This window comes from Glandiceps talaboti, chromosome 4 (genome assembly GCF_964340395.1).
Source record: "Glandiceps talaboti chromosome 4, keGlaTala1.1, whole genome shotgun sequence".
In the NCBI taxonomy this organism is placed as follows: Eukaryota; Metazoa; Hemichordata; class Enteropneusta; family Spengelidae; genus Glandiceps; species Glandiceps talaboti.
Window position 1 is genome coordinate 27,843,370 of NC_135552.1, and position 18,791 is coordinate 27,862,160.

General features: G+C 34.8%; 2 protein-coding genes across 5 annotated transcripts in view; one reads left to right on the forward strand and one right to left on the reverse strand.

Moving 5' to 3' along the window:
• LOC144433708 (dynactin subunit 2-like) overlaps window positions 1-14,089 on the reverse strand; it is a 33,977-nt gene extending 19,888 nt beyond the window's left edge. For both annotated transcript variants that reach the window (XM_078122061.1, XM_078122060.1), the window contains exons 1-9: window positions 14,048-14,089; window positions 10,258-10,323; window positions 9,305-9,401; window positions 8,900-8,967; window positions 8,136-8,234; window positions 3,573-3,730; window positions 1,732-1,882; window positions 946-1,011; window positions 503-541 (exon numbers count right to left, since the gene is read on the reverse strand). In XM_078122061.1, the coding sequence (XP_077978187.1) occupies window positions 503-541; window positions 946-1,011; window positions 1,732-1,882; window positions 3,573-3,730; window positions 8,136-8,234; window positions 8,900-8,967; window positions 9,305-9,401; window positions 10,258-10,323; window positions 14,048-14,083 (780 nt within the window). In that variant the 5' untranslated portion in view covers window positions 14,084-14,089. The remainder of the gene's footprint in view (window positions 1-502; window positions 542-945; window positions 1,012-1,731; window positions 1,883-3,572; window positions 3,731-8,135; window positions 8,235-8,899; window positions 8,968-9,304; window positions 9,402-10,257; window positions 10,324-14,047) is intronic.
• A 265-nt stretch (window positions 14,090-14,354) lies between these two features.
• The window catches only part of LOC144434707 (kinesin heavy chain-like), a 52,142-nt gene continuing 47,705 nt past the window's right edge, over window positions 14,355-18,791 (forward strand). For all 3 annotated transcript variants that reach the window (XM_078123222.1, XM_078123223.1, XM_078123224.1), the window contains exon 1: window positions 14,355-14,782. In XM_078123222.1, coding sequence (XP_077979348.1) covers window positions 14,657-14,782 — 126 coding nt within the window. In that variant the 5' untranslated portion in view covers window positions 14,355-14,656. The remainder of the gene's footprint in view (window positions 14,783-18,791) is intronic.

Here is an 18,791-nt window from a genome sequence, read left to right on the forward strand (position 1 = left end):
AAGCCTGAAGTATGGGATTAATTAACATTTTGTGAGATACATTATTAGGTTATTATATAGCCAACAATTTTTCAGGCTTATAAAAAAAAGACTTTTAAAAAAGCCCTGAATGTTTGGAGCATGGCTGTTGAGTCTTATTTGATGGTGGAAGGTGTAAATATTCACTTTTCAAAAAACAAGCCAACGTCGCTGCTTTTATAGTAAATCACATCCAATCAAGTACAAGGAAAATGGCTGTTCAACTTGCCCCTTGTGAAACTAGCAGATATTTCTTTAATATCCAGGTCATAAACACTTATTCCACTCAAACTTCTTCAAAAAAAAAGAAGACCACTGAGGTGTGAACCTATAGGTTGAGATTTCAGTTGTTTTCGTACTCACTCACTCACTCACTCACTCACTCACTCACTCACTCACTCACTCACTCACTCACTCACTCACTCACTCACTCACTCACTCACTCACTCACTCACTCACTCACTCAATGCTGATAAACACTTACCACTAAATTCTTGGAATGAGTTTCTGCTCTGAGGACAGACTGAAATAAACAGGAATAGAAGGGAAAGTGTATGAATTACAGAATAATACGTGCATAATCACTATATATAGTAACTTACACAGGCTTTCAGGAAAGAAAAAAGAAACTGGAAACTTCTAAAGTTACTGGAATCTCTAGTGTTCATTTTGGTTTAATTAACACAAAATTTAAATTACCTATGAATTAAGAATGTGTCAATTATTTGGTGAACATAAGTTTGAATTACATTTTGAACTACCGTCCCAATACATGATTTATAAAATCTTTATTTTTTGTTAAATGTATCACTTACTATTAATTTTCTTTACTTCATGATACAGACATGCCTCTTAAAAAATACAAAATAACAGAATACATATTTTTTCAACTTTCTGTGTATGAGTTGTGGGTGATGTTTAACTTACCAACTTTTCAGGGTTCTGTCCCACAGCATCTTCTAACCTTGCTAAACGTTGTTCCAAATCTGCTACCTGTTTGGATTTACAACATACATAATGTTACAACAAGACCTCCATACAAATCTTAGTTCAAGCTCCACCCTGCTGTTGGCGCTAGCAGGGTTCTTTTTTCAAATTTTTTGTGCCGGCACAATTTGCTTTCTGTTTGTTTGATTATTATCTTTTTGTATCACACATATTTTAAAATATGATTGTTGTAGGCTGAAGATGTAGGAAGGGGTTCAAAGCTTATCTTTGAGAACTGGGGTGTGAGGGTGTAGGCAAACTTGTACACATCGATGCCCATAAGTATCACTGCCATCAGTAGCAGCCATATTTGATTTCTGATTGGCTCTTTGCAATGACTTGTCAGCATATGTATCAACAGCAGTGACAAAGCCAATATGGTCGCTACTGATTGCTGTGTTACTTGAAACGTTTCACTGGAAGTGGAAGTTGACGAAGGGAGATAGTTTCTAGTAATGCTGCATAGAAGCTTGGAGGATGGGGATGGATATAGGAGATAGTTTCTAGTAACAGGAGCTTGGAGAGTGGGGATATAAGTTGAAGATGTGAGAAGGTCTGGTTTACAAAAGACATAATTACCATGCACATCAACTGTGACTTTCCATAAGCAGCATGCAGAAGTTTGAAAATGGAAATTTTGCTTCTAACTTTTTCTTGTTAGTATCACTATTACAAAAGGAAAATAACGCAGCATTCAGAAAAAGAATCACATAGAAAACAAATTACCTTAGAAACTTGACCAAATTTGGCTTGCTCTGGCTTATAGAATAATTCATAAAGTATATGTCCATCTTGTGTTGTTTTGTTCTTGGTGGGTGTCTTGGAAGAGTTCTGATCTGAAACCTTCTTGTATCCTTCCAGCTGACTAAGTAATTTTCTACCATAACAAAAAACAAAATTCAAATTTCAATAGATGTTAGACTGATGTATTTAATGAAGACAACATGAGGTCTAGAGGGAATAATGAAATAAAACAGCAACAATCAATTTTTTAATTTATAGCAATTATTGAAGCATCATTGTTGTATATCATAATTTGAACAGAACTAATAAAGCATTATGAAAACCATTATTTTAAATGAAAGGTGTCTCCTCTGGTCAACTTTCAATACTCATTCTAATCTGTACAGCAAACATATACCATTGCATTTCTATGGTCAATTATTTCATCTTTTCAATGATTCATTGAATGAATCTCACCACACATCTGCAAAACAAACTTCAGTAATTGACTATAATGCATCCATTCTCTCTTTTCAGACACATCTACATTAATATGTATTTCCACAGTTTTTTTGTTGACTCTTTTTTACATGTAAAAACAACTTTCACTGGAGCTTTGCCTCAACCAGTTAACTCAATATTTCCAGAAATCTTAATCTTATTTAAGTAAGTCTCATATCAATGACTTGTGTTATTTTCAATTAAATTTACTTATCTCTAAAGAAAATTTATCAAAAGTTCAATATCATATATCTAACTTAATTGCTTAAGTTAGGTCCCCTCCCCCCCCCCCCCCCCCCATCTAACTTAACTAACCTAAAATTGAAAATCGTTTCAGACTCATACTGCATACTTCCACTTTCAAACAACGTACCGATATACTATTGAATTATAAATAAAAACAGAAAACCATTTTAACAGCGTACCGCTGATAAATCGGACTGAGTGTATGCAGTGTTATAGGTAAAGCAGCCTTGAAATTGTACTAAATTTGCTAAGTATGACGTTAAATCGTTTTTGACGGTTGAGAAATTAATTTGGCCAACCCCCCCCCCCCCAAACTAAAGCAATTAACCCTTTGAACCCTAAGCTCCCCAGCGTAACGTGACGTATACCCTGAGCTCCCCAGGGTAACTGTTCCGAAATATCATATTCTTTCTGAAATCATATTTGTCTGCCCTTATATATTTTTTTGGATGTGTAAACATGAATAAATGATAAATAAATGGTAAAAACTGACTGTCCAACCTATAGGGGAGGGAAAATGTTCTCCTTTGATCTCCAGTACGTCCCTTTCCATTGCCACACCCCCTGCCAGGCCCACCTCCCCTACCACGACCCCCTCCCTCTGCCACACCCTCTGCCAACAGGTGCTGGGTCTAAATTATCATCGGCTGAAACATTTGAAGTAGCTGAATCAACGTGGCCGAAATCGCCGTTTACACTAGAATGCTCACTTGATAAATCACTATCATTGCCATAATTGTTACCGTGTACATTTTCCTCATCCGAACTCAACACATCTTGCAGCTCTTGAGCATTTGTAATACATCTACAAGGCATTTTTGAAGAGCAATGTCCGATAAAGTAATACACAGCGACGTTAACAATGGCGGCACTGTACGTCATCACTATGTTTGGATGCCAAACACGTGTAGTAACGAGCTGTTTGATTGGCTGTTATATTGCTAGGCGATACGGCCAGTATACCGGCCTTTCGGATATAGAGTCAAACTCCAATAGGCCGGTATACCGGCCTTTAGGGTTCAAAGGGTTAAGTTTTTTTGTAAACATCGATCTTTTGACGTCGCCCCTAAATACACACTGAGTTGATAATAACTTACTTTGGTAGTTGTGCCTGTGGATCTGCTAAGTCTAATACAGGTACACTTCCTAATATCTTCTCTAAATGCAAATCATGTAGTTGATTTCGTAAGTCATGTACTTGTTGACTTAACACAACTGGTGACTTATCGGCCTTTGACTCCTGTTTAGCTTTAGACTGGGAACATACAAATAAACATGAATAAGTATGAGATTATCCAAGTATGAGATTATCTATGGATGAGATTATCCATGTATGAGATTATCCAATTATGAGATTATCCAATTATGAGATTATCTATGGATGAGATTATCCACGTATGAGATTATCCAAGGATGAGATTATCCAATTATGAGATTATCCAATTATGAGATTATCCAAGGATGAGATTATCCAATTATGAGATTATCCAATTATGAGATTATCCACATGAGATTATCCATGTATGAGATTATCCAAGGATGAGATTATCCAATCCATGTATGAGATTATTCAAGTATTAGATTATCCATGTATGAGATTATCAAAGTATGAGATTATCCATGTATGAGATTATTCATGTATGAGATTATCCATGTATGAGATTATCCATGTATGAGATTATCCATGTATGAGATTATCCACATATGAGATTATCCAAGTATGACATTATCCACATGAGATTATCCACATATGAGATTATCCAAGTATGAGATTATCCTGTATTCTAAAGGTGACTCTAGACATGCCAGTCAACATATCTGAACTATACAAGTCGTTTTGTATGATACGCTTGTGAAAATTCAACTAAAAGTACAGGTTTACTTCACTTTCAGTAGTAGTCAAATAGCAGTCAATTTTATCATGACTGTATGTGAGTACCAAAATATTCTGAGTAACTATCACTTTGAGCTGTGCCCACTTTTTATCAAAGACAAAAAAGATTCTCATGGTGAAGTGAATAGAGATGGTCAAGTCTAGCATACATCCTACGGAATTCTGAATCATTTACCTGTATTTTGTCAACATCTTCTGCTAACTAGAGAATTCTGAATCATTTACCTGTATTTTGTCAACATCTTCTGCTAACTAGAGAATTCTGAATCATTTACCTGTATTTTGTCATCTTCTGCTAACTACAGAATTCTAAATCATTTACCTGTATTTTGTCAACATCTTCTGCTAACTAGGGAATTCAGAATCATTTACCTGTATTTTGTCAACATCTACTGCTAACTAGAGAATTCTGAATCATTTACCTGTATTTTGTCAACATCTTCTGCTAACTAGAGAATTCTAAATCATTTACCTGTATTTTGTCAACATCTACTGCTAACTAGAGAATTCTGAATCATTTACCTGTATTTTGTCAACATCTTCTGCTAACTACAGAATTCTGAATCATTTACCTGTATTTTGTCAACATCTATTCCTAACTAGGGAATTCTGAATCATTTACCTGTATTTTGTCAACATCTTCTGCTAACTACAGAATTCTGAATCATTTACCTGTATTTTGTCAACATCTACTGCTAACTAGGGAATTCTAAATCATTTACCTGTATTTTGTCAACATCTACTGCTAACTAGAGAATTCTAAATCATTTACCTGTATTTTGTCAACATCTTCTGCTAACTAGAGAATTCTAAATCATTTACCTGTATTTTGTCAACATCTTCTGCTAACTAGGGAATTCTGAATCATTTACCTGTATTTTGTCAACATCTTCTCCTAACTAGGGAATTCTAAATCATTTACCTGTATTTTATCAACATCTTCTGCTAACTAGGGAATTCTAAATCATTTACCTGTATTTTGTCAACATCTTCTGCTAACTACAGAATTCAGAATCATTTACCTGTATTTTGTCAACATCTTCTGCTAACTAGGGAATTCTGAATCATTTACCTGTATTTTGTCAACGTCTTCTGCTAACTAGAGAATTCTAAATCATTTACCTGTATTTTATCAACATCTTCTGCTAACTAGGGAATTCTAAATCATTTACCTGTATTTTGTCAACATCTTCTCCTAACTAGGGAATTCTAAATCATTTACCTGTATTTTATCAACATCTTCTGCTAACTAGGGAATTCTAAATCATTTACCTGTATTTTGTCAACATCTTCTGCTAACTACAGAATTCAGAATCATTTACCTGTATTTTGTCAACATCTTCTGCTAACTAGGGAATTCTGAATCATTTACCTGTATTTTGTCAACGTCTTCTGCTAACTAGAGAATTCTAAATCATTTACCTGTATTTTATCAACATCTTCTGCTAACTAGGGAATTCTAAATCATTTACCTGTATTTTGTCAACATCTTCTCCTAACTAGGGAATTCTAAATCATTTACCTGTATTTTGTCAACATCTTCTGCTAACTACAGAATTCTGAATCATTTACCTGTATTTTGTCAACATCTTCTGCTAACTAGAGAATTCTGAATCATTTACCTGTATTTTGTCAACATCTTCTGCTAACTAGAGAATTCTGAATCATTTACCTGTATTTTGTCATCTTCTGCTAACTACAGAATTCTAAATCATTTACCTGTATTTTGTCATCTTCTGCTAACTAGAGAATTCTAAATCATTTACCTGTATTTTGTCAACATCTTCTGCTAACTAGGGAATTCAGAATCATTTACCTGTATTTTGTCAACATCTACTGCTAACTAGAGAATTCTGAATCATTTACCTGTATTTTGTCAACATCTTCTGCTAACTAGAGAATTCTAAATCATTTACCTGTATTTTGTCAACATCTACTGCTAACTAGAGAATTCTGAATCATTTACCTGTATTTTGTCAACATCTTCTGCTAACTACAGAATTCTGAATCATTTACCTGTATTTTGTCAACATCTATTCCTAACTAGGGAATTCTGAATCATTTACCTGTATTTTGTCAACATCTTCTGCTAACTACAGAATTCTGAATCATTTACCTGTATTTTGTCAACATCTACTGCTAACTAGGGAATTCTAAATCATTTACCTGTATTTTGTCAACATCTACTGCTAACTAGAGAATTCTAAATCATTTACCTGTATTTTGTCAACATCTTCTGCTAACTAGAGAATTCTAAATCATTTACCTGTATTTTGTCAACATCTTCTGCTAACTAGGGAATTCTGAATCATTTACCTGTATTTTGTCAACATCTTCTGCTAACTAGGGAATTCTGAATCATTTACCTGTATTTTGTCAACATCTTCTCCTAACTAGGGAATTCTAAATCATTTACCTGTATTTTATCAACATCTTCTGCTAACTAGGGAATTCTAAATCATTTACCTGTATTTTGTCAACATCTTCTCCTAACTAGGGAATTCTAAATCATTTACCTGTATTTTGTCAACATCTTCTGCTAACTAGAGAATTCTAAATCATTTACCTGTATTTTGTCAACATCTTCTGCTAACTAGGGAATTCTGAATCATTTACCTGTATTTTGTCAACATCTACTGCTAACTAGGGAATTCTAAATCATTTACCTGTATTTTGTCAACATCTACTGCTAACTACAGAATTCTGAATCATTTACCTGTATTTTGTCAACATCTTCTTCTAACTAGGGAATTCTGAATCATTTACCTGTATTTTGTCAATATCTTCTTCTAACTAGGGAATTCTGAATCATTTACCTGTATTTTGTCAACATCTTCTGCTAACTAGGAAATTCTAAATCATTTACCTGTATTTTGTCAACATCTTCTGCTAACTAGGAAATTCTAAATCATTTACCTGTATTTTGTCAAAATCTTCTGCTAACTAGAGAATTCTAAATCATTTACCTGTATTTTGTCAACATCTTCTGCTAACTACAGAATTCTAAATCATTTACCTGTATTTTGTCAACATCTTCTGCTAACTAGGGAATTCTAAATCATTTACCTGTATTTTGTCAACATCTACTGCTAACTAGGGAATTCTAAATCATTTACCTGTATTTTGTCAACATCTTCTGCTAACTACAGAATTCTAAATCATTTACCTGTATTTTGTCAACATCTTCTGCTAACTAGTGAATTCTAAATCATTTACCTGTATTTTGTCAACATCTTCTGCTAACTAGGGAATTCTAAATCATTTACCTGTATTTTGTCAACATCTTCTGCTAACTTGGGAATTCAGAATCATTTATCTGTATTTTGTCAACATCTTCTGCTAACTAGAGAATTCTAAATCATTTACCTGTATTTTGTCAACATCTTCTGCTAACTAGTGAATTCTAAATCATTTACCTGTATTTTGTCAACATCTTCTGCTAACTAGGGAATTCTAAATCATTTACCTGTATTTTGTCAACATCTACTGCTAACTAGGGAATTCTGAATCATTTACCTGTATTTTGTCAACATCTTCTGCTAACTAGGGAATTCTGAATCATTTACCTGTATTTTGTCAACATCTTCTGCTAACTAGAGAATTCTAAATCATTTACCTGTATTTTGTCAACATCTTCTGCTAACTAGGGAATTCTAAATCATTTACCTGTATTTTGTCAACATCTTCTGCTAACTTGGGAATTCAGAATCATTTATCTGTATTTTGTCAACATCTTCTGCTAACTAGAGAATTCTAAATCATTTACCTGTATTTTGTCAACATCTTCTGCTAACTCTCTGATTTCATGCTGAAGTCTCTGGTATCTCTGCATTGGTGTTTCAATGACACCACAACCCTCCCCAACCTAAGAGAGATAAACATGGAAAGATGTATGGATAATTACACTAAGAAAGTATGTGTTATGGTGAAAGCAGACCTACTATTTACTTTATCATCTGTGTGTCCTGCATAAACCATTTCTCAATGTTCTACTATTACTCATTCACTAAATAAGTATAATGAATGGAATCAGGTCACTGCAGTTCAAAAATGTAAAATTAAAGTCAAGAAAATTATAATTCCAAAAAACTTTGTTCCAGCAAATGGTCTTCCTACAAGTCTATGACGTCAAAAGCCTGGTCATCAAGTAATCACACACAGCAGTTGATAACTCCAAAAACTTTGTTCCAGATTGCTTTCAAGCAAATGGTCTTCCTACAAGTTTTTGCCCAGAAATCAAGTAATCACACATAGCAGTTGAGATTACACTAGTTGAATATTTTAAACTGGGGGTCATTATTTCTGTGAACTGTTGAAAATATTGATGCCACAAAACAATGTAAAGGTGAAAGAATTGTAGAAATATGAAATGTTTCCAGGTTTGCAATCAAGTGTGGCGAAAATATCAAAGAAATTTATACTTGAGAACTTGATGACACTAGACAACTAACAAGTCACGGATTTCAAAATCATTGCATATGCTTCAGTGTGTAGATTCTGAATTTGCTCTTACAGCACTTTCAAACTCACCATTTCATATTCAGTCTTGGTGCTGTCATAGCCAGTTTTTCTGTTTGCCCCAATACGATCAGAGAAGTCTACAGAAACAAAAGTACTTAATCAGTAAAAGAGGTATGGGTACAGTATGAATCTGTGGACAGAAACTATATATATCTATCATGTTTTATGAAAATCAGTCTTTTAACTAACAACCTGTCACTTTCCTGAACATTGCATGAAGCTATTGTATAGTGCATATTTTCTAACCATTTTATCCAAACAAGTCAGGAAATTATTAAATCATTTCAAAGGAAAACAATTTAGTGTAATTTTCTGCTCATAAAAATATTGCTGTGGCGTATGAAGTTAAAATACTTCAAAAGTATTCAAATGTCTTTGCTATGAAAAGTGCACAGTATTAGAAGAAGCACTCACCTAGGCTACTGGCATCGAGTGATTTTCCTTTAAATCTTGAGTATGCCGAGTCTGGATTCACAACTATTCTCTCCACACTTTCACTAGTAAGTTCATCCTAGGAGTAAATGAAGCAAGATGAATTACAGATACCCTTAACCAAATTACATCATTTTTCATTTGTCAGTAACTATGTTTCCCTTCTTTAATTGTATCTACAATGTGACTATAAATTGTCATCATGGCATGTACACACAAGACAGGGTTATTAGGACCTAGTTCTTCTGATCACATTTGACACTCTCTAGTATTACATTTATACACTAGAGATTACTTTCACAGGTGCAGGCATATACTAGTGGTATTTACACTACACTGCAATACTGAACACATTATTACATGGCAAATGATATGTAAATTAAGATGTGATCATTCATTGCACATGAAATTGTGATTGCACAGTATAATTTTTATACAAATTTGCTGTTTTGAATAAACATATATAATAATAACAGAATTCAGTATATTTAGTTCTCATGGAGTATGAATGTATGTTCATATACATATATCACTGATTTGATCTAAACTATGATACATATACATGTATATACAAGATAGGACCCAAATCTCTCAACTTGTAAAGTAAATTACAAGGTTAGAGATACATTCATAAAAGACCTGATGCATGATGACAGTGAACTTAGCCTCAAATTCACATTCATATCCATATCAAAAATCAGATTGACACGCCCACTTGGAATCAGGAAATAGGCTGGACCATGATTAAACTTGTTGAACCTGGAACTGATTATGATGATTGTAGCAGTGGCATCACTGTTATATCACATTCACGGTGAGCTTACAATCTAAAACCAGAGCCCACTTCACACTTGCCGTGAACATCAATCAAGAAACCTAGAATGGGCAGTGGGGCACTCATGATTTGTGGCTAAACATCAAAATCAAACACTTACTGGAACAAATTCTTGGTCATCTTCAGGGAGATCACTTGTCTCAAAAACGTCTGGCTGAGAAGTGTCCTGCAATCCATACAAAAATTTGCTGTTATCCATTATGACAATATCATCCCTCACCATTACATTGTTATTGTGGGGTATTAAACTAATGTCGCACTGAAAAAGAATGTTTATTATCATTCTTGTGGATTGTTAGACTAAATCATTTTTAATCTCCTCAAAATGAAACATTCAAAATATAGGGTGACAAGAATTTCAAGTCTGAGACATGTTTACTCTGATTGCTATGAAACCACAGTGCTCACACTGTGACTTGGTAGTTAGATTTATATACCAATTATTTCAGCTACAAGTTTCTATTGATTTCCATTGGTCTGACAGACAACCACCTCATAATCCATTAGTCTCAGATAAAATATATTCAGTAGTCTATATGTATATGCCCTGTACAGCAGCAAATTTCAGCTCTGAACATTGTATAGTATAAATGTATACAGAATATAGTGATAAAAGAATCCATGATTTGACTTGATAGTGAAAATCATCCATTACTTTATTTCACCATTATCACCAACTATTTTGTGCACTGCATCAAAGTAATCAAAACAGCTGTTTCAAAGTCTATTCATGATGATGTAAAAGTGGATAGACTGATCATAAGATGACAGATGGCAGATGGCTGGTTGACAGACAGACAGTGACGTACTGTACATTCATCTATTGACATTTGAGTCTCCTGCTTGCATGCAGCAGAGTAGCCTGGATGCCAACGTGGTGGTGTAAAAAGTAACAACTCAGTATAGAGATGCAAGCTTACACTTCTAACAGGCTACACCATTTTAGACCTGTAACTGTTTTTGTGAAGGGTGGTGACAAGATAAAATTTACACAAATTATTGAGTCATCTTACTTGGCTTCTCTACCAAAAGTAGTTTTATTTAAACATGTCATATTTGGGAAACTACATTTCACCATATTTTCCCTCCTCATTACAGGTTCTACATCTTTCATGGTACCACTCTCTCAGTTTGCATCTTCCTAAAAGCAACACATTAATGATTTTGAAACAAGCCACACAAATATTTGTAACAATAGACAGATATCAACCATATTCCATTTGTCAAATACAGCAAATATCTGTTTACAAGGAAATGAAAACTTTCACTCGGTTGGTATGTCTGTTGCTTTTGAGAGAAGTGACTGAGGGGGGAGGGGGCATTTGTTATGTGCTAGTGGTTTTATGACAATGAAACATATATCCCATAATATATTAATAACAATGAGTGTCAATGGCCTGTACATGTATTTACGTTGAAAAAAAAATTGCTTCAGACCAGAAATTCACATGATTTATAAAAGACTGACACCACACAAATAAGCCAAATTCAACACGGGGTAGTCAGAACTTAGTATGGGTAAGAGCTCATATATAGTAACCATGTCATGATGCGTAGTGTTTGTCAACATACAAAAATACATTGCACTCACACATGTACATTACATGTCAACAGAACTTTAACAAAAATACTGCATGGTCAATGACTATTTTGAATGTTCTAAGAAAAGTTATTGGTTTACTAGACATTTTGAGATGATCATTTATTATTTAGCTTGGCATATTTACTTAAAATTGTGGAAACCATTTAAAAATTCTTTAACGAACAGTTACTTATTTAGGATCAGTATTAATTGGGGAGGGCCTAGGGCAGGGCCACATTGACCACTGGACCACTATATTTGACATTACAAATCAAATCAAATCAAATTTCAGTTAGTGGGTCTAACACTACATAGTTTGTCTATGGTGCTGGATCTGTGAATACACCAACTCTCATCTCATCTCATCTCATCTCATCTGCTTGTAATTTAGTATTAGTATCAACTTAGTATATGTAATTTAGCCATTCCCGTCACATTACCTGTTTGCAGAAATTTACATAAGATTAGCCTATATGTAAATTATGTCTGTGTTCTTCTGAGTAATGAGAGCACATTTACATACAGACTTCATCTGAATAATAAAAGTCTGACATTGTTATCACTCCCCATTGTGACCAATCAGTTTCAGTGCATATTTCCAAACTACAGTAGGTCGATGTCATCACAAGCTAGTAGTAGATGAGAGCTAGCGTAGTCACAGATTTATCCCTGTTGACAGGCTAAACACTATGCCATGTGAAATGCATGTATTTTGAGTACTTATATATGAACTAAACTAGTCCCAAACCTAAACATAACTCTAACTTGAATGCAATTATATATATATTGTATAGTTGGTCCACTGTTCTACATTCTTGCCATGGGGACAACTGAAGATTAGTGGACACACACACTGAACATGTATCTACACTGATACCACTCCTGCTTGCAGACAGAGTAAGTAAGGACTTGATTCAATATTTATTTATTCATTCATTTGCCAGAGGTCGAATTCTGCCATTGTCCCATTTATATCATCCTGCAAACTTAAAAGCTATGCAGCAAACCTGAACCTTACCCAGGAGTGCTGCCATGCCAATATCAACAAAAATATCAGACTCAATAATATTAGCCATCAATTGACTATCTACTTAATATATTTTATATCGCTTTGACAACAAAACTCCTCGCTCAGGTGACCAAAAATCACAAACTCTGAACTTCTCATAATTAAAGTCCATCCTAATATAAGTGAGCAAGTGCCACCATAATGGATACAGAGTTCAGAGTATGTACAGTTTGTAAGAAGGGCATTTGAAATTATTAAAATTCCAATTTCAAGACTTTTGATCATCCAAGTAGAGACAAGTTTAGTCCAAGCAATGTCAAATGGGTAAATACTTGATCCATTGCTATTAATAGTATTATGACTACTGGGCCTGTTAATTCTATATTAGGCAGTACTGGGTAGGTTCAAGCTTGTTGTGTAGGTTTTTGCAGGACAGAGAGAAAGGGAAAAAGTCCCATTTGAATCTGCAAACAGGACTACTTCACTGACAACAATAAATATCACATTACAGTCTATCTCCCTGTTTTTTTTTCTTTTTAAGTTTTACTGTCATTAAAAACTTAATTCAGTTCCCCCATTTCATTAAAATTAATCAATGCAGCAGGTACTTTGTGTCCACTATTTTTGTTTACTCTTCACCTCAATGTCGTTTACTTGAATCTTAACCCACTATAAACTGAAATCTAAATAACAACATTACCAAAATAGTCAAGAGGCTGCTGCTGTAGGCTGGTGCAATTTTGAATCAATATATATATATATATATATATATATATATATATATATATATATATATATATATATATACATACATATATATATATATATATATATATATATATATATATATATATATATATATATATATATATATATATATATATATATATATATATATATATATATATATATATATATATATATATATATATATATATATATATATGAATTTGATTGTTCATCTTGCATTAACAAGCACCTGTTAATTTTTCATAACAACCTAATTAAATTGTGACTTTGTATTTCTCATTTTTCTCAGGAACAGTCTGAGTGGTCTCCAAATTTTACACATCCCCACCCAACCAACATTCATGGCAATGCCAACATGAATTTTGGAATTGAATGAGAGTCGAGCTGACAGATCACCATCCCATCCAATTTCAACTTGTAATAAAAGAGCAATGAACTGTATCAACAGCACAATAAAACCAAATATTTTCAGCAACACCGTTATGCATCTATGCAATCGATGGACAACATTTTCTCTACCGAACAATCAAAAGTCTGGTTTTCACTTACGATTCCGGGCAAGTCAGCATACTTTGGATCGGCCATTTTGTCCCTTTAGATCACGTGAGTAATAACGCCGAGAAAAAAATCAACAGGAAATATTTTGCACCGGAGTATTAATAATAATAAAATTTCCGTGTTTTATTCAATTGAAATTAGTATATATTTATAAATAGAGTCACGACGCTCTAAAAATTAAGTTATCTAGCCCGGTACATAAGAAAACCAAACGTTAGTCTCGTGGAAAGCGAGACATTGGTGATTGGATGACGTCATTGAAGTATCGTGACGATCCCACAATCCATTTGAGTCTGATACATTCTCATCGCCGGAGATCGGACGGTGTCTGACGGATTGTACATTTATTGTATGTTTAATTTTTCTGTTTATTTCGAACAAGAAGTCTTCCGATCATCAGCGAAGCTTTGGATTAGAACTTGCAGCACACTGACTCTAAATATTGACTTTATATAACAAGCTTTCACCGTCGCCGAGCTGATAAAAGTGGAGACTGTTTCCAAAATTATGGCCGCCATCTTGTGAATATCCGATCTCTGATTTCTTCACCATCATCCAAAGAACCCGGAGTTTCTGACGGGCCATCGACGAACACTCAGGATGGCAGACCCGGCTGAATGTAGTATTAGAGTATGCTGCCGTGTGCGGCCTATGAATGCTTCGGAACTTGCGGCAGGCGGAAGACCGTGTGTCAAGGTTCAAGACGAGAGTGCGATAACCATACAGGTGAGTATACAGGATGATGATCATCGTCTGTTTCATTCAAGCCGGCTTTATTCCGGTCACCCGCATTGATTATTTTCAGCAATAGAAATCGCCAGAAAGACAGTTTATGGTAAAAGTAATGTCATCCAGTCGTGTTATTAACTTAGAAAATGGCATAATGTATATAAAGTGATTTCCATTTGACAGCAATTCCACCCAATATGCCTGTATCCGATACATAATACATGATATATTATCATAATTCAGCAAGCATTTTAATTACAAACTTCAGAATTTTTCCCAAATTCCCGTTCTGGTTACCGATATTCCTCTAGACACAGCTACATATTTTTATTTGGTAGTACCGGCTTCTGTTGACGCTTAGATCGGTCAGTGTTGAAGTGTTTTTGTTAATAGTCTGGTCATCTAAAAATAATGTGTTGACCACATTTCACATTAACATGACCATTAATTAAGGACAGTGTCGTCAGACATGTCAACAAACTTATATTCATGTGAGCAGGGGATCCAAAGAGGTTTGTTTTTAACTAATGGTAGTACCCCGCATTGTTGCCCTAAAATTGAGACGGTAACAACCCCAGGAAGATGACCTCCCAATCTTATGTTTTCATGGTCATAGGAAGGGTGTCCTTCATTGACACCCAGGTGGTGAAAAGCCAATATTTGAATTGAGTTCAGTGTATTGTAACAATACATCTTAAATGATCAAAAGAGAATTAAAATAAAAAATGAGGATTATGGTTGTTCAACAACATGAATTATTTCTAGAAATGTTGACATGTTCACAAAAAAACCTTGGATATCTTCCTATGATATGTTAATGCCTCAGCTCACAGCGCCATGAATAATGTATCATTTCTGTGATGTCAGATTACATTGCCAGATAGGGTCCATTTCAGGTCATTTTCCTCTGACCTTCAAGTGAAGCAAAAACAAAACTAACCCTATTCATTCGGATAAAAGCCTTCCTGTGTCTAATTCTTTACATTATCACATCCACCCTCACCAAAACGAGGTGGAGGACATTTCTCAGAACAGCCACCCACTCGAGGAATAACAGTCGTGCATGTTACGGAACAGGAATAACGTCAAATTTATTTTCAAATCTTAATCACTTGGAAAATTTATTATCAAGAACTTTGACACATAGACTAAGTATGGATTTATGTTGCCTTTACTGTATTTGTTTTCAATGAACTCTCATGTAAGCCCGGAATTTTGACTGCAGATCAGTCACACAACACCGATAACACTGGTATGTAAAGTATTACTTGGCCTGAACAACAAATCAACCCCATCCTCAAAACAACATAAATTTTCATTCATAACTACTTACATCTTATGCCATGTGACTGATTTATAAGTATCCAACTTTCTGCATGGTTTGTTTCTGTGCTAGGTGTAACTTGCCACCTGGAAGTGTGGGAGGTGTGGTGGTAAGCTTAACATAGTACGTTATCATGACCTCTTACCAAGGGTCAATAACAGGCAGTTTATTCTGGGGCATACATATGTACATACATTTTTATGACTGTTGAGTTGAATTGGTTGCGTCATACATGTACTCAGTCTTGTGTTGGTGCAGTTTTAGGGTTTCTTCTGGAAGGGTGTCAATATCACCTGAATTACTCTGAACAGGAAATCTTTACAATTCAGGAGTCTTAAGGTGTCAAAGCATTAGGTATAACATGTATACATGTATTGTATGAATACACCATGAGTTGCACAAAAAGACAAAATTAAGTTTCTAGTTTAATGTATTTTATGTACAGTGACCAGCCAGCAGTCGATAGCTTTTGAAATGACCCAAGCTGAAATTAGGTGATGATGCAATGAAATAAAGCAACTCTGATTTCTTAGTGCAGTTTATTGATTTTACATCAAGTCTATGTGAAAGCAATTACCAAAGATAATGAAATAGACAAAGTTTGTCTTCATGAAGTTTAAACAAATAATTTCCCATTGAAGATGTCGCCAAACAAAAGTAGATCTCCTCAGAAGGGGCCTTTTATTTCATAATTCCAGGCCATAACGAACTTGCCAAGTGTTGACTTTCTTGTGTTTAATTAGACATAGTGAAATAGTTATAGGTGAAATTGTCAAGAATGGGTGGTGATTTCTTTCATAAAATAAAGTAGCTGTCCAAACATTTTGAATTTAAGACTTGGTTTGGCAAATGACATGGCCCCTTGGCAAATGCCCAAGATTCAAATAATTTCTGTACATCTACATAATATTTTGTATTCAGCCAACTGGAAGCCTATTCAAGTATTGCATATACGTTGAAGATGGTATGAGATCAGATTACAGAAATATAATGTAACTCAAGATGGAATATAAGAAGAGTATCTTAGTATCATGACAGACACAGATCCTGATGGTATAGGCAGGGTATCGTAGTATCATTACAGACATAGGTCCTGATGGTATAGGCAGGGTATCGTAGTATCATTACAGACATAGGTCCTGATGGTATAGGCAGGGTATCGTAGTATCATTACAGACATAGGTCCTGATGGTATAGGCAGGGTATCGTAGTATCATTACATGACAGTCCTGATGGTATAGGCAGGGTATCGTAGTATCATTACAGACACAGGTCCTGATGGTATAGGCAGGGTATCGTAGTATCATTACAGACACAGGTCCTGATGGTATAGGCAGGGTATCGTAGTATCATTACAGACACAGGTCCTGATGGTATAGGCAGGGTATCGTAGTATCATGACATGACAGTCCTGATGGAAGAGCTGGAAATGATGTCTGTCTTATAATCTTTATTTCCCCAAGACCCAGTGGAATCACAGAATAGTTGCTATATGTCATATACAACAGTGTCGAAAATTTACATAGCTTCAAATGGCAGTTTTTCAGATCTTTTCTTATTTGGTTGATATAGAATTTTGCTGTAAGAATTTTGTTTTCGCCAAATAGGTAAGATAGGAAATGAAGTATGCCATTCCATCTTTGTAATATCTGTGTAATTTTGAGATTATTTGGAATATTTTCCTGACAAGCCAAGCTATAGTATTGTATGTTATGAGGCTGTTCCATAGGACTTCACATGATGGCAAGCTCATAATGTGTTTCAGAGGCATGTTTATTACCTTTCACACACACCCACAGACACCCACCAGCACCCCCTCCACCCCACCCATGATGGTTTTGCCACTGTGAATAAAATTGCTGTGTCAATAACTTTTCAGGAAAGAGACAACTTGGACATAAATCCAAATGAAATAATGTGTTTATCTCCATTGTACAAAAATTTGAAATAGGCGTGATTATGCACTTTGAGTAGTACAATAGAATGGCATCAATGCAATAAAAAATTGGTTTCCAGACAAGCAAGTTAGCATCCAAAACCAGCCAGCCATGCAATCATTCCATCTCAATCATAACGTTAGCCTTGCTGCACCCAAAAAATATATACACACACAAAAAAGCCTACACAACAAACTGTTAAGCATGAATAGGCAGATTTGAAAGGTTAGCGTACACATATACACACACGTTAAGAGACCACCATCACTCTGGGACAGTAAACTTTTCGCTCAATGCAGTGATAGTGATTATTCAAGAAACCAAGGAGAAAGAAGTCCTATTTCCAAAGAATGTGACAAAGGCTTTTGAATTGATTGGTAGCAAAGTAATGGCTTAGAATGTGTAGGGTGATGAGACCCATTAAAAGTAGGACATGATCTTTACAGTTTAACCTAGAAGTCAGACAATTCTCAAGGGCACTATCTATTGCACACACAGTGTATCCAAGATGAGTGTCCTGAAATCAACTTGGGGACAGGTGTTAGTCTAATAAATTAGGTGTAGTCTCAACTTCTGAAGGGTGTATACAAGTATTTTGTTAATATGTGTTAAGTAGCAGGTGCAAACTGAATGCAAATAATGTTTTGTTTTTAACAATATGAACATTTCTACCTGCACTTGTCTTTTGTTTATAGTCAACACACACATCTGGACTACTGTGTTAATGTGTTGTTTTCCCTGAACA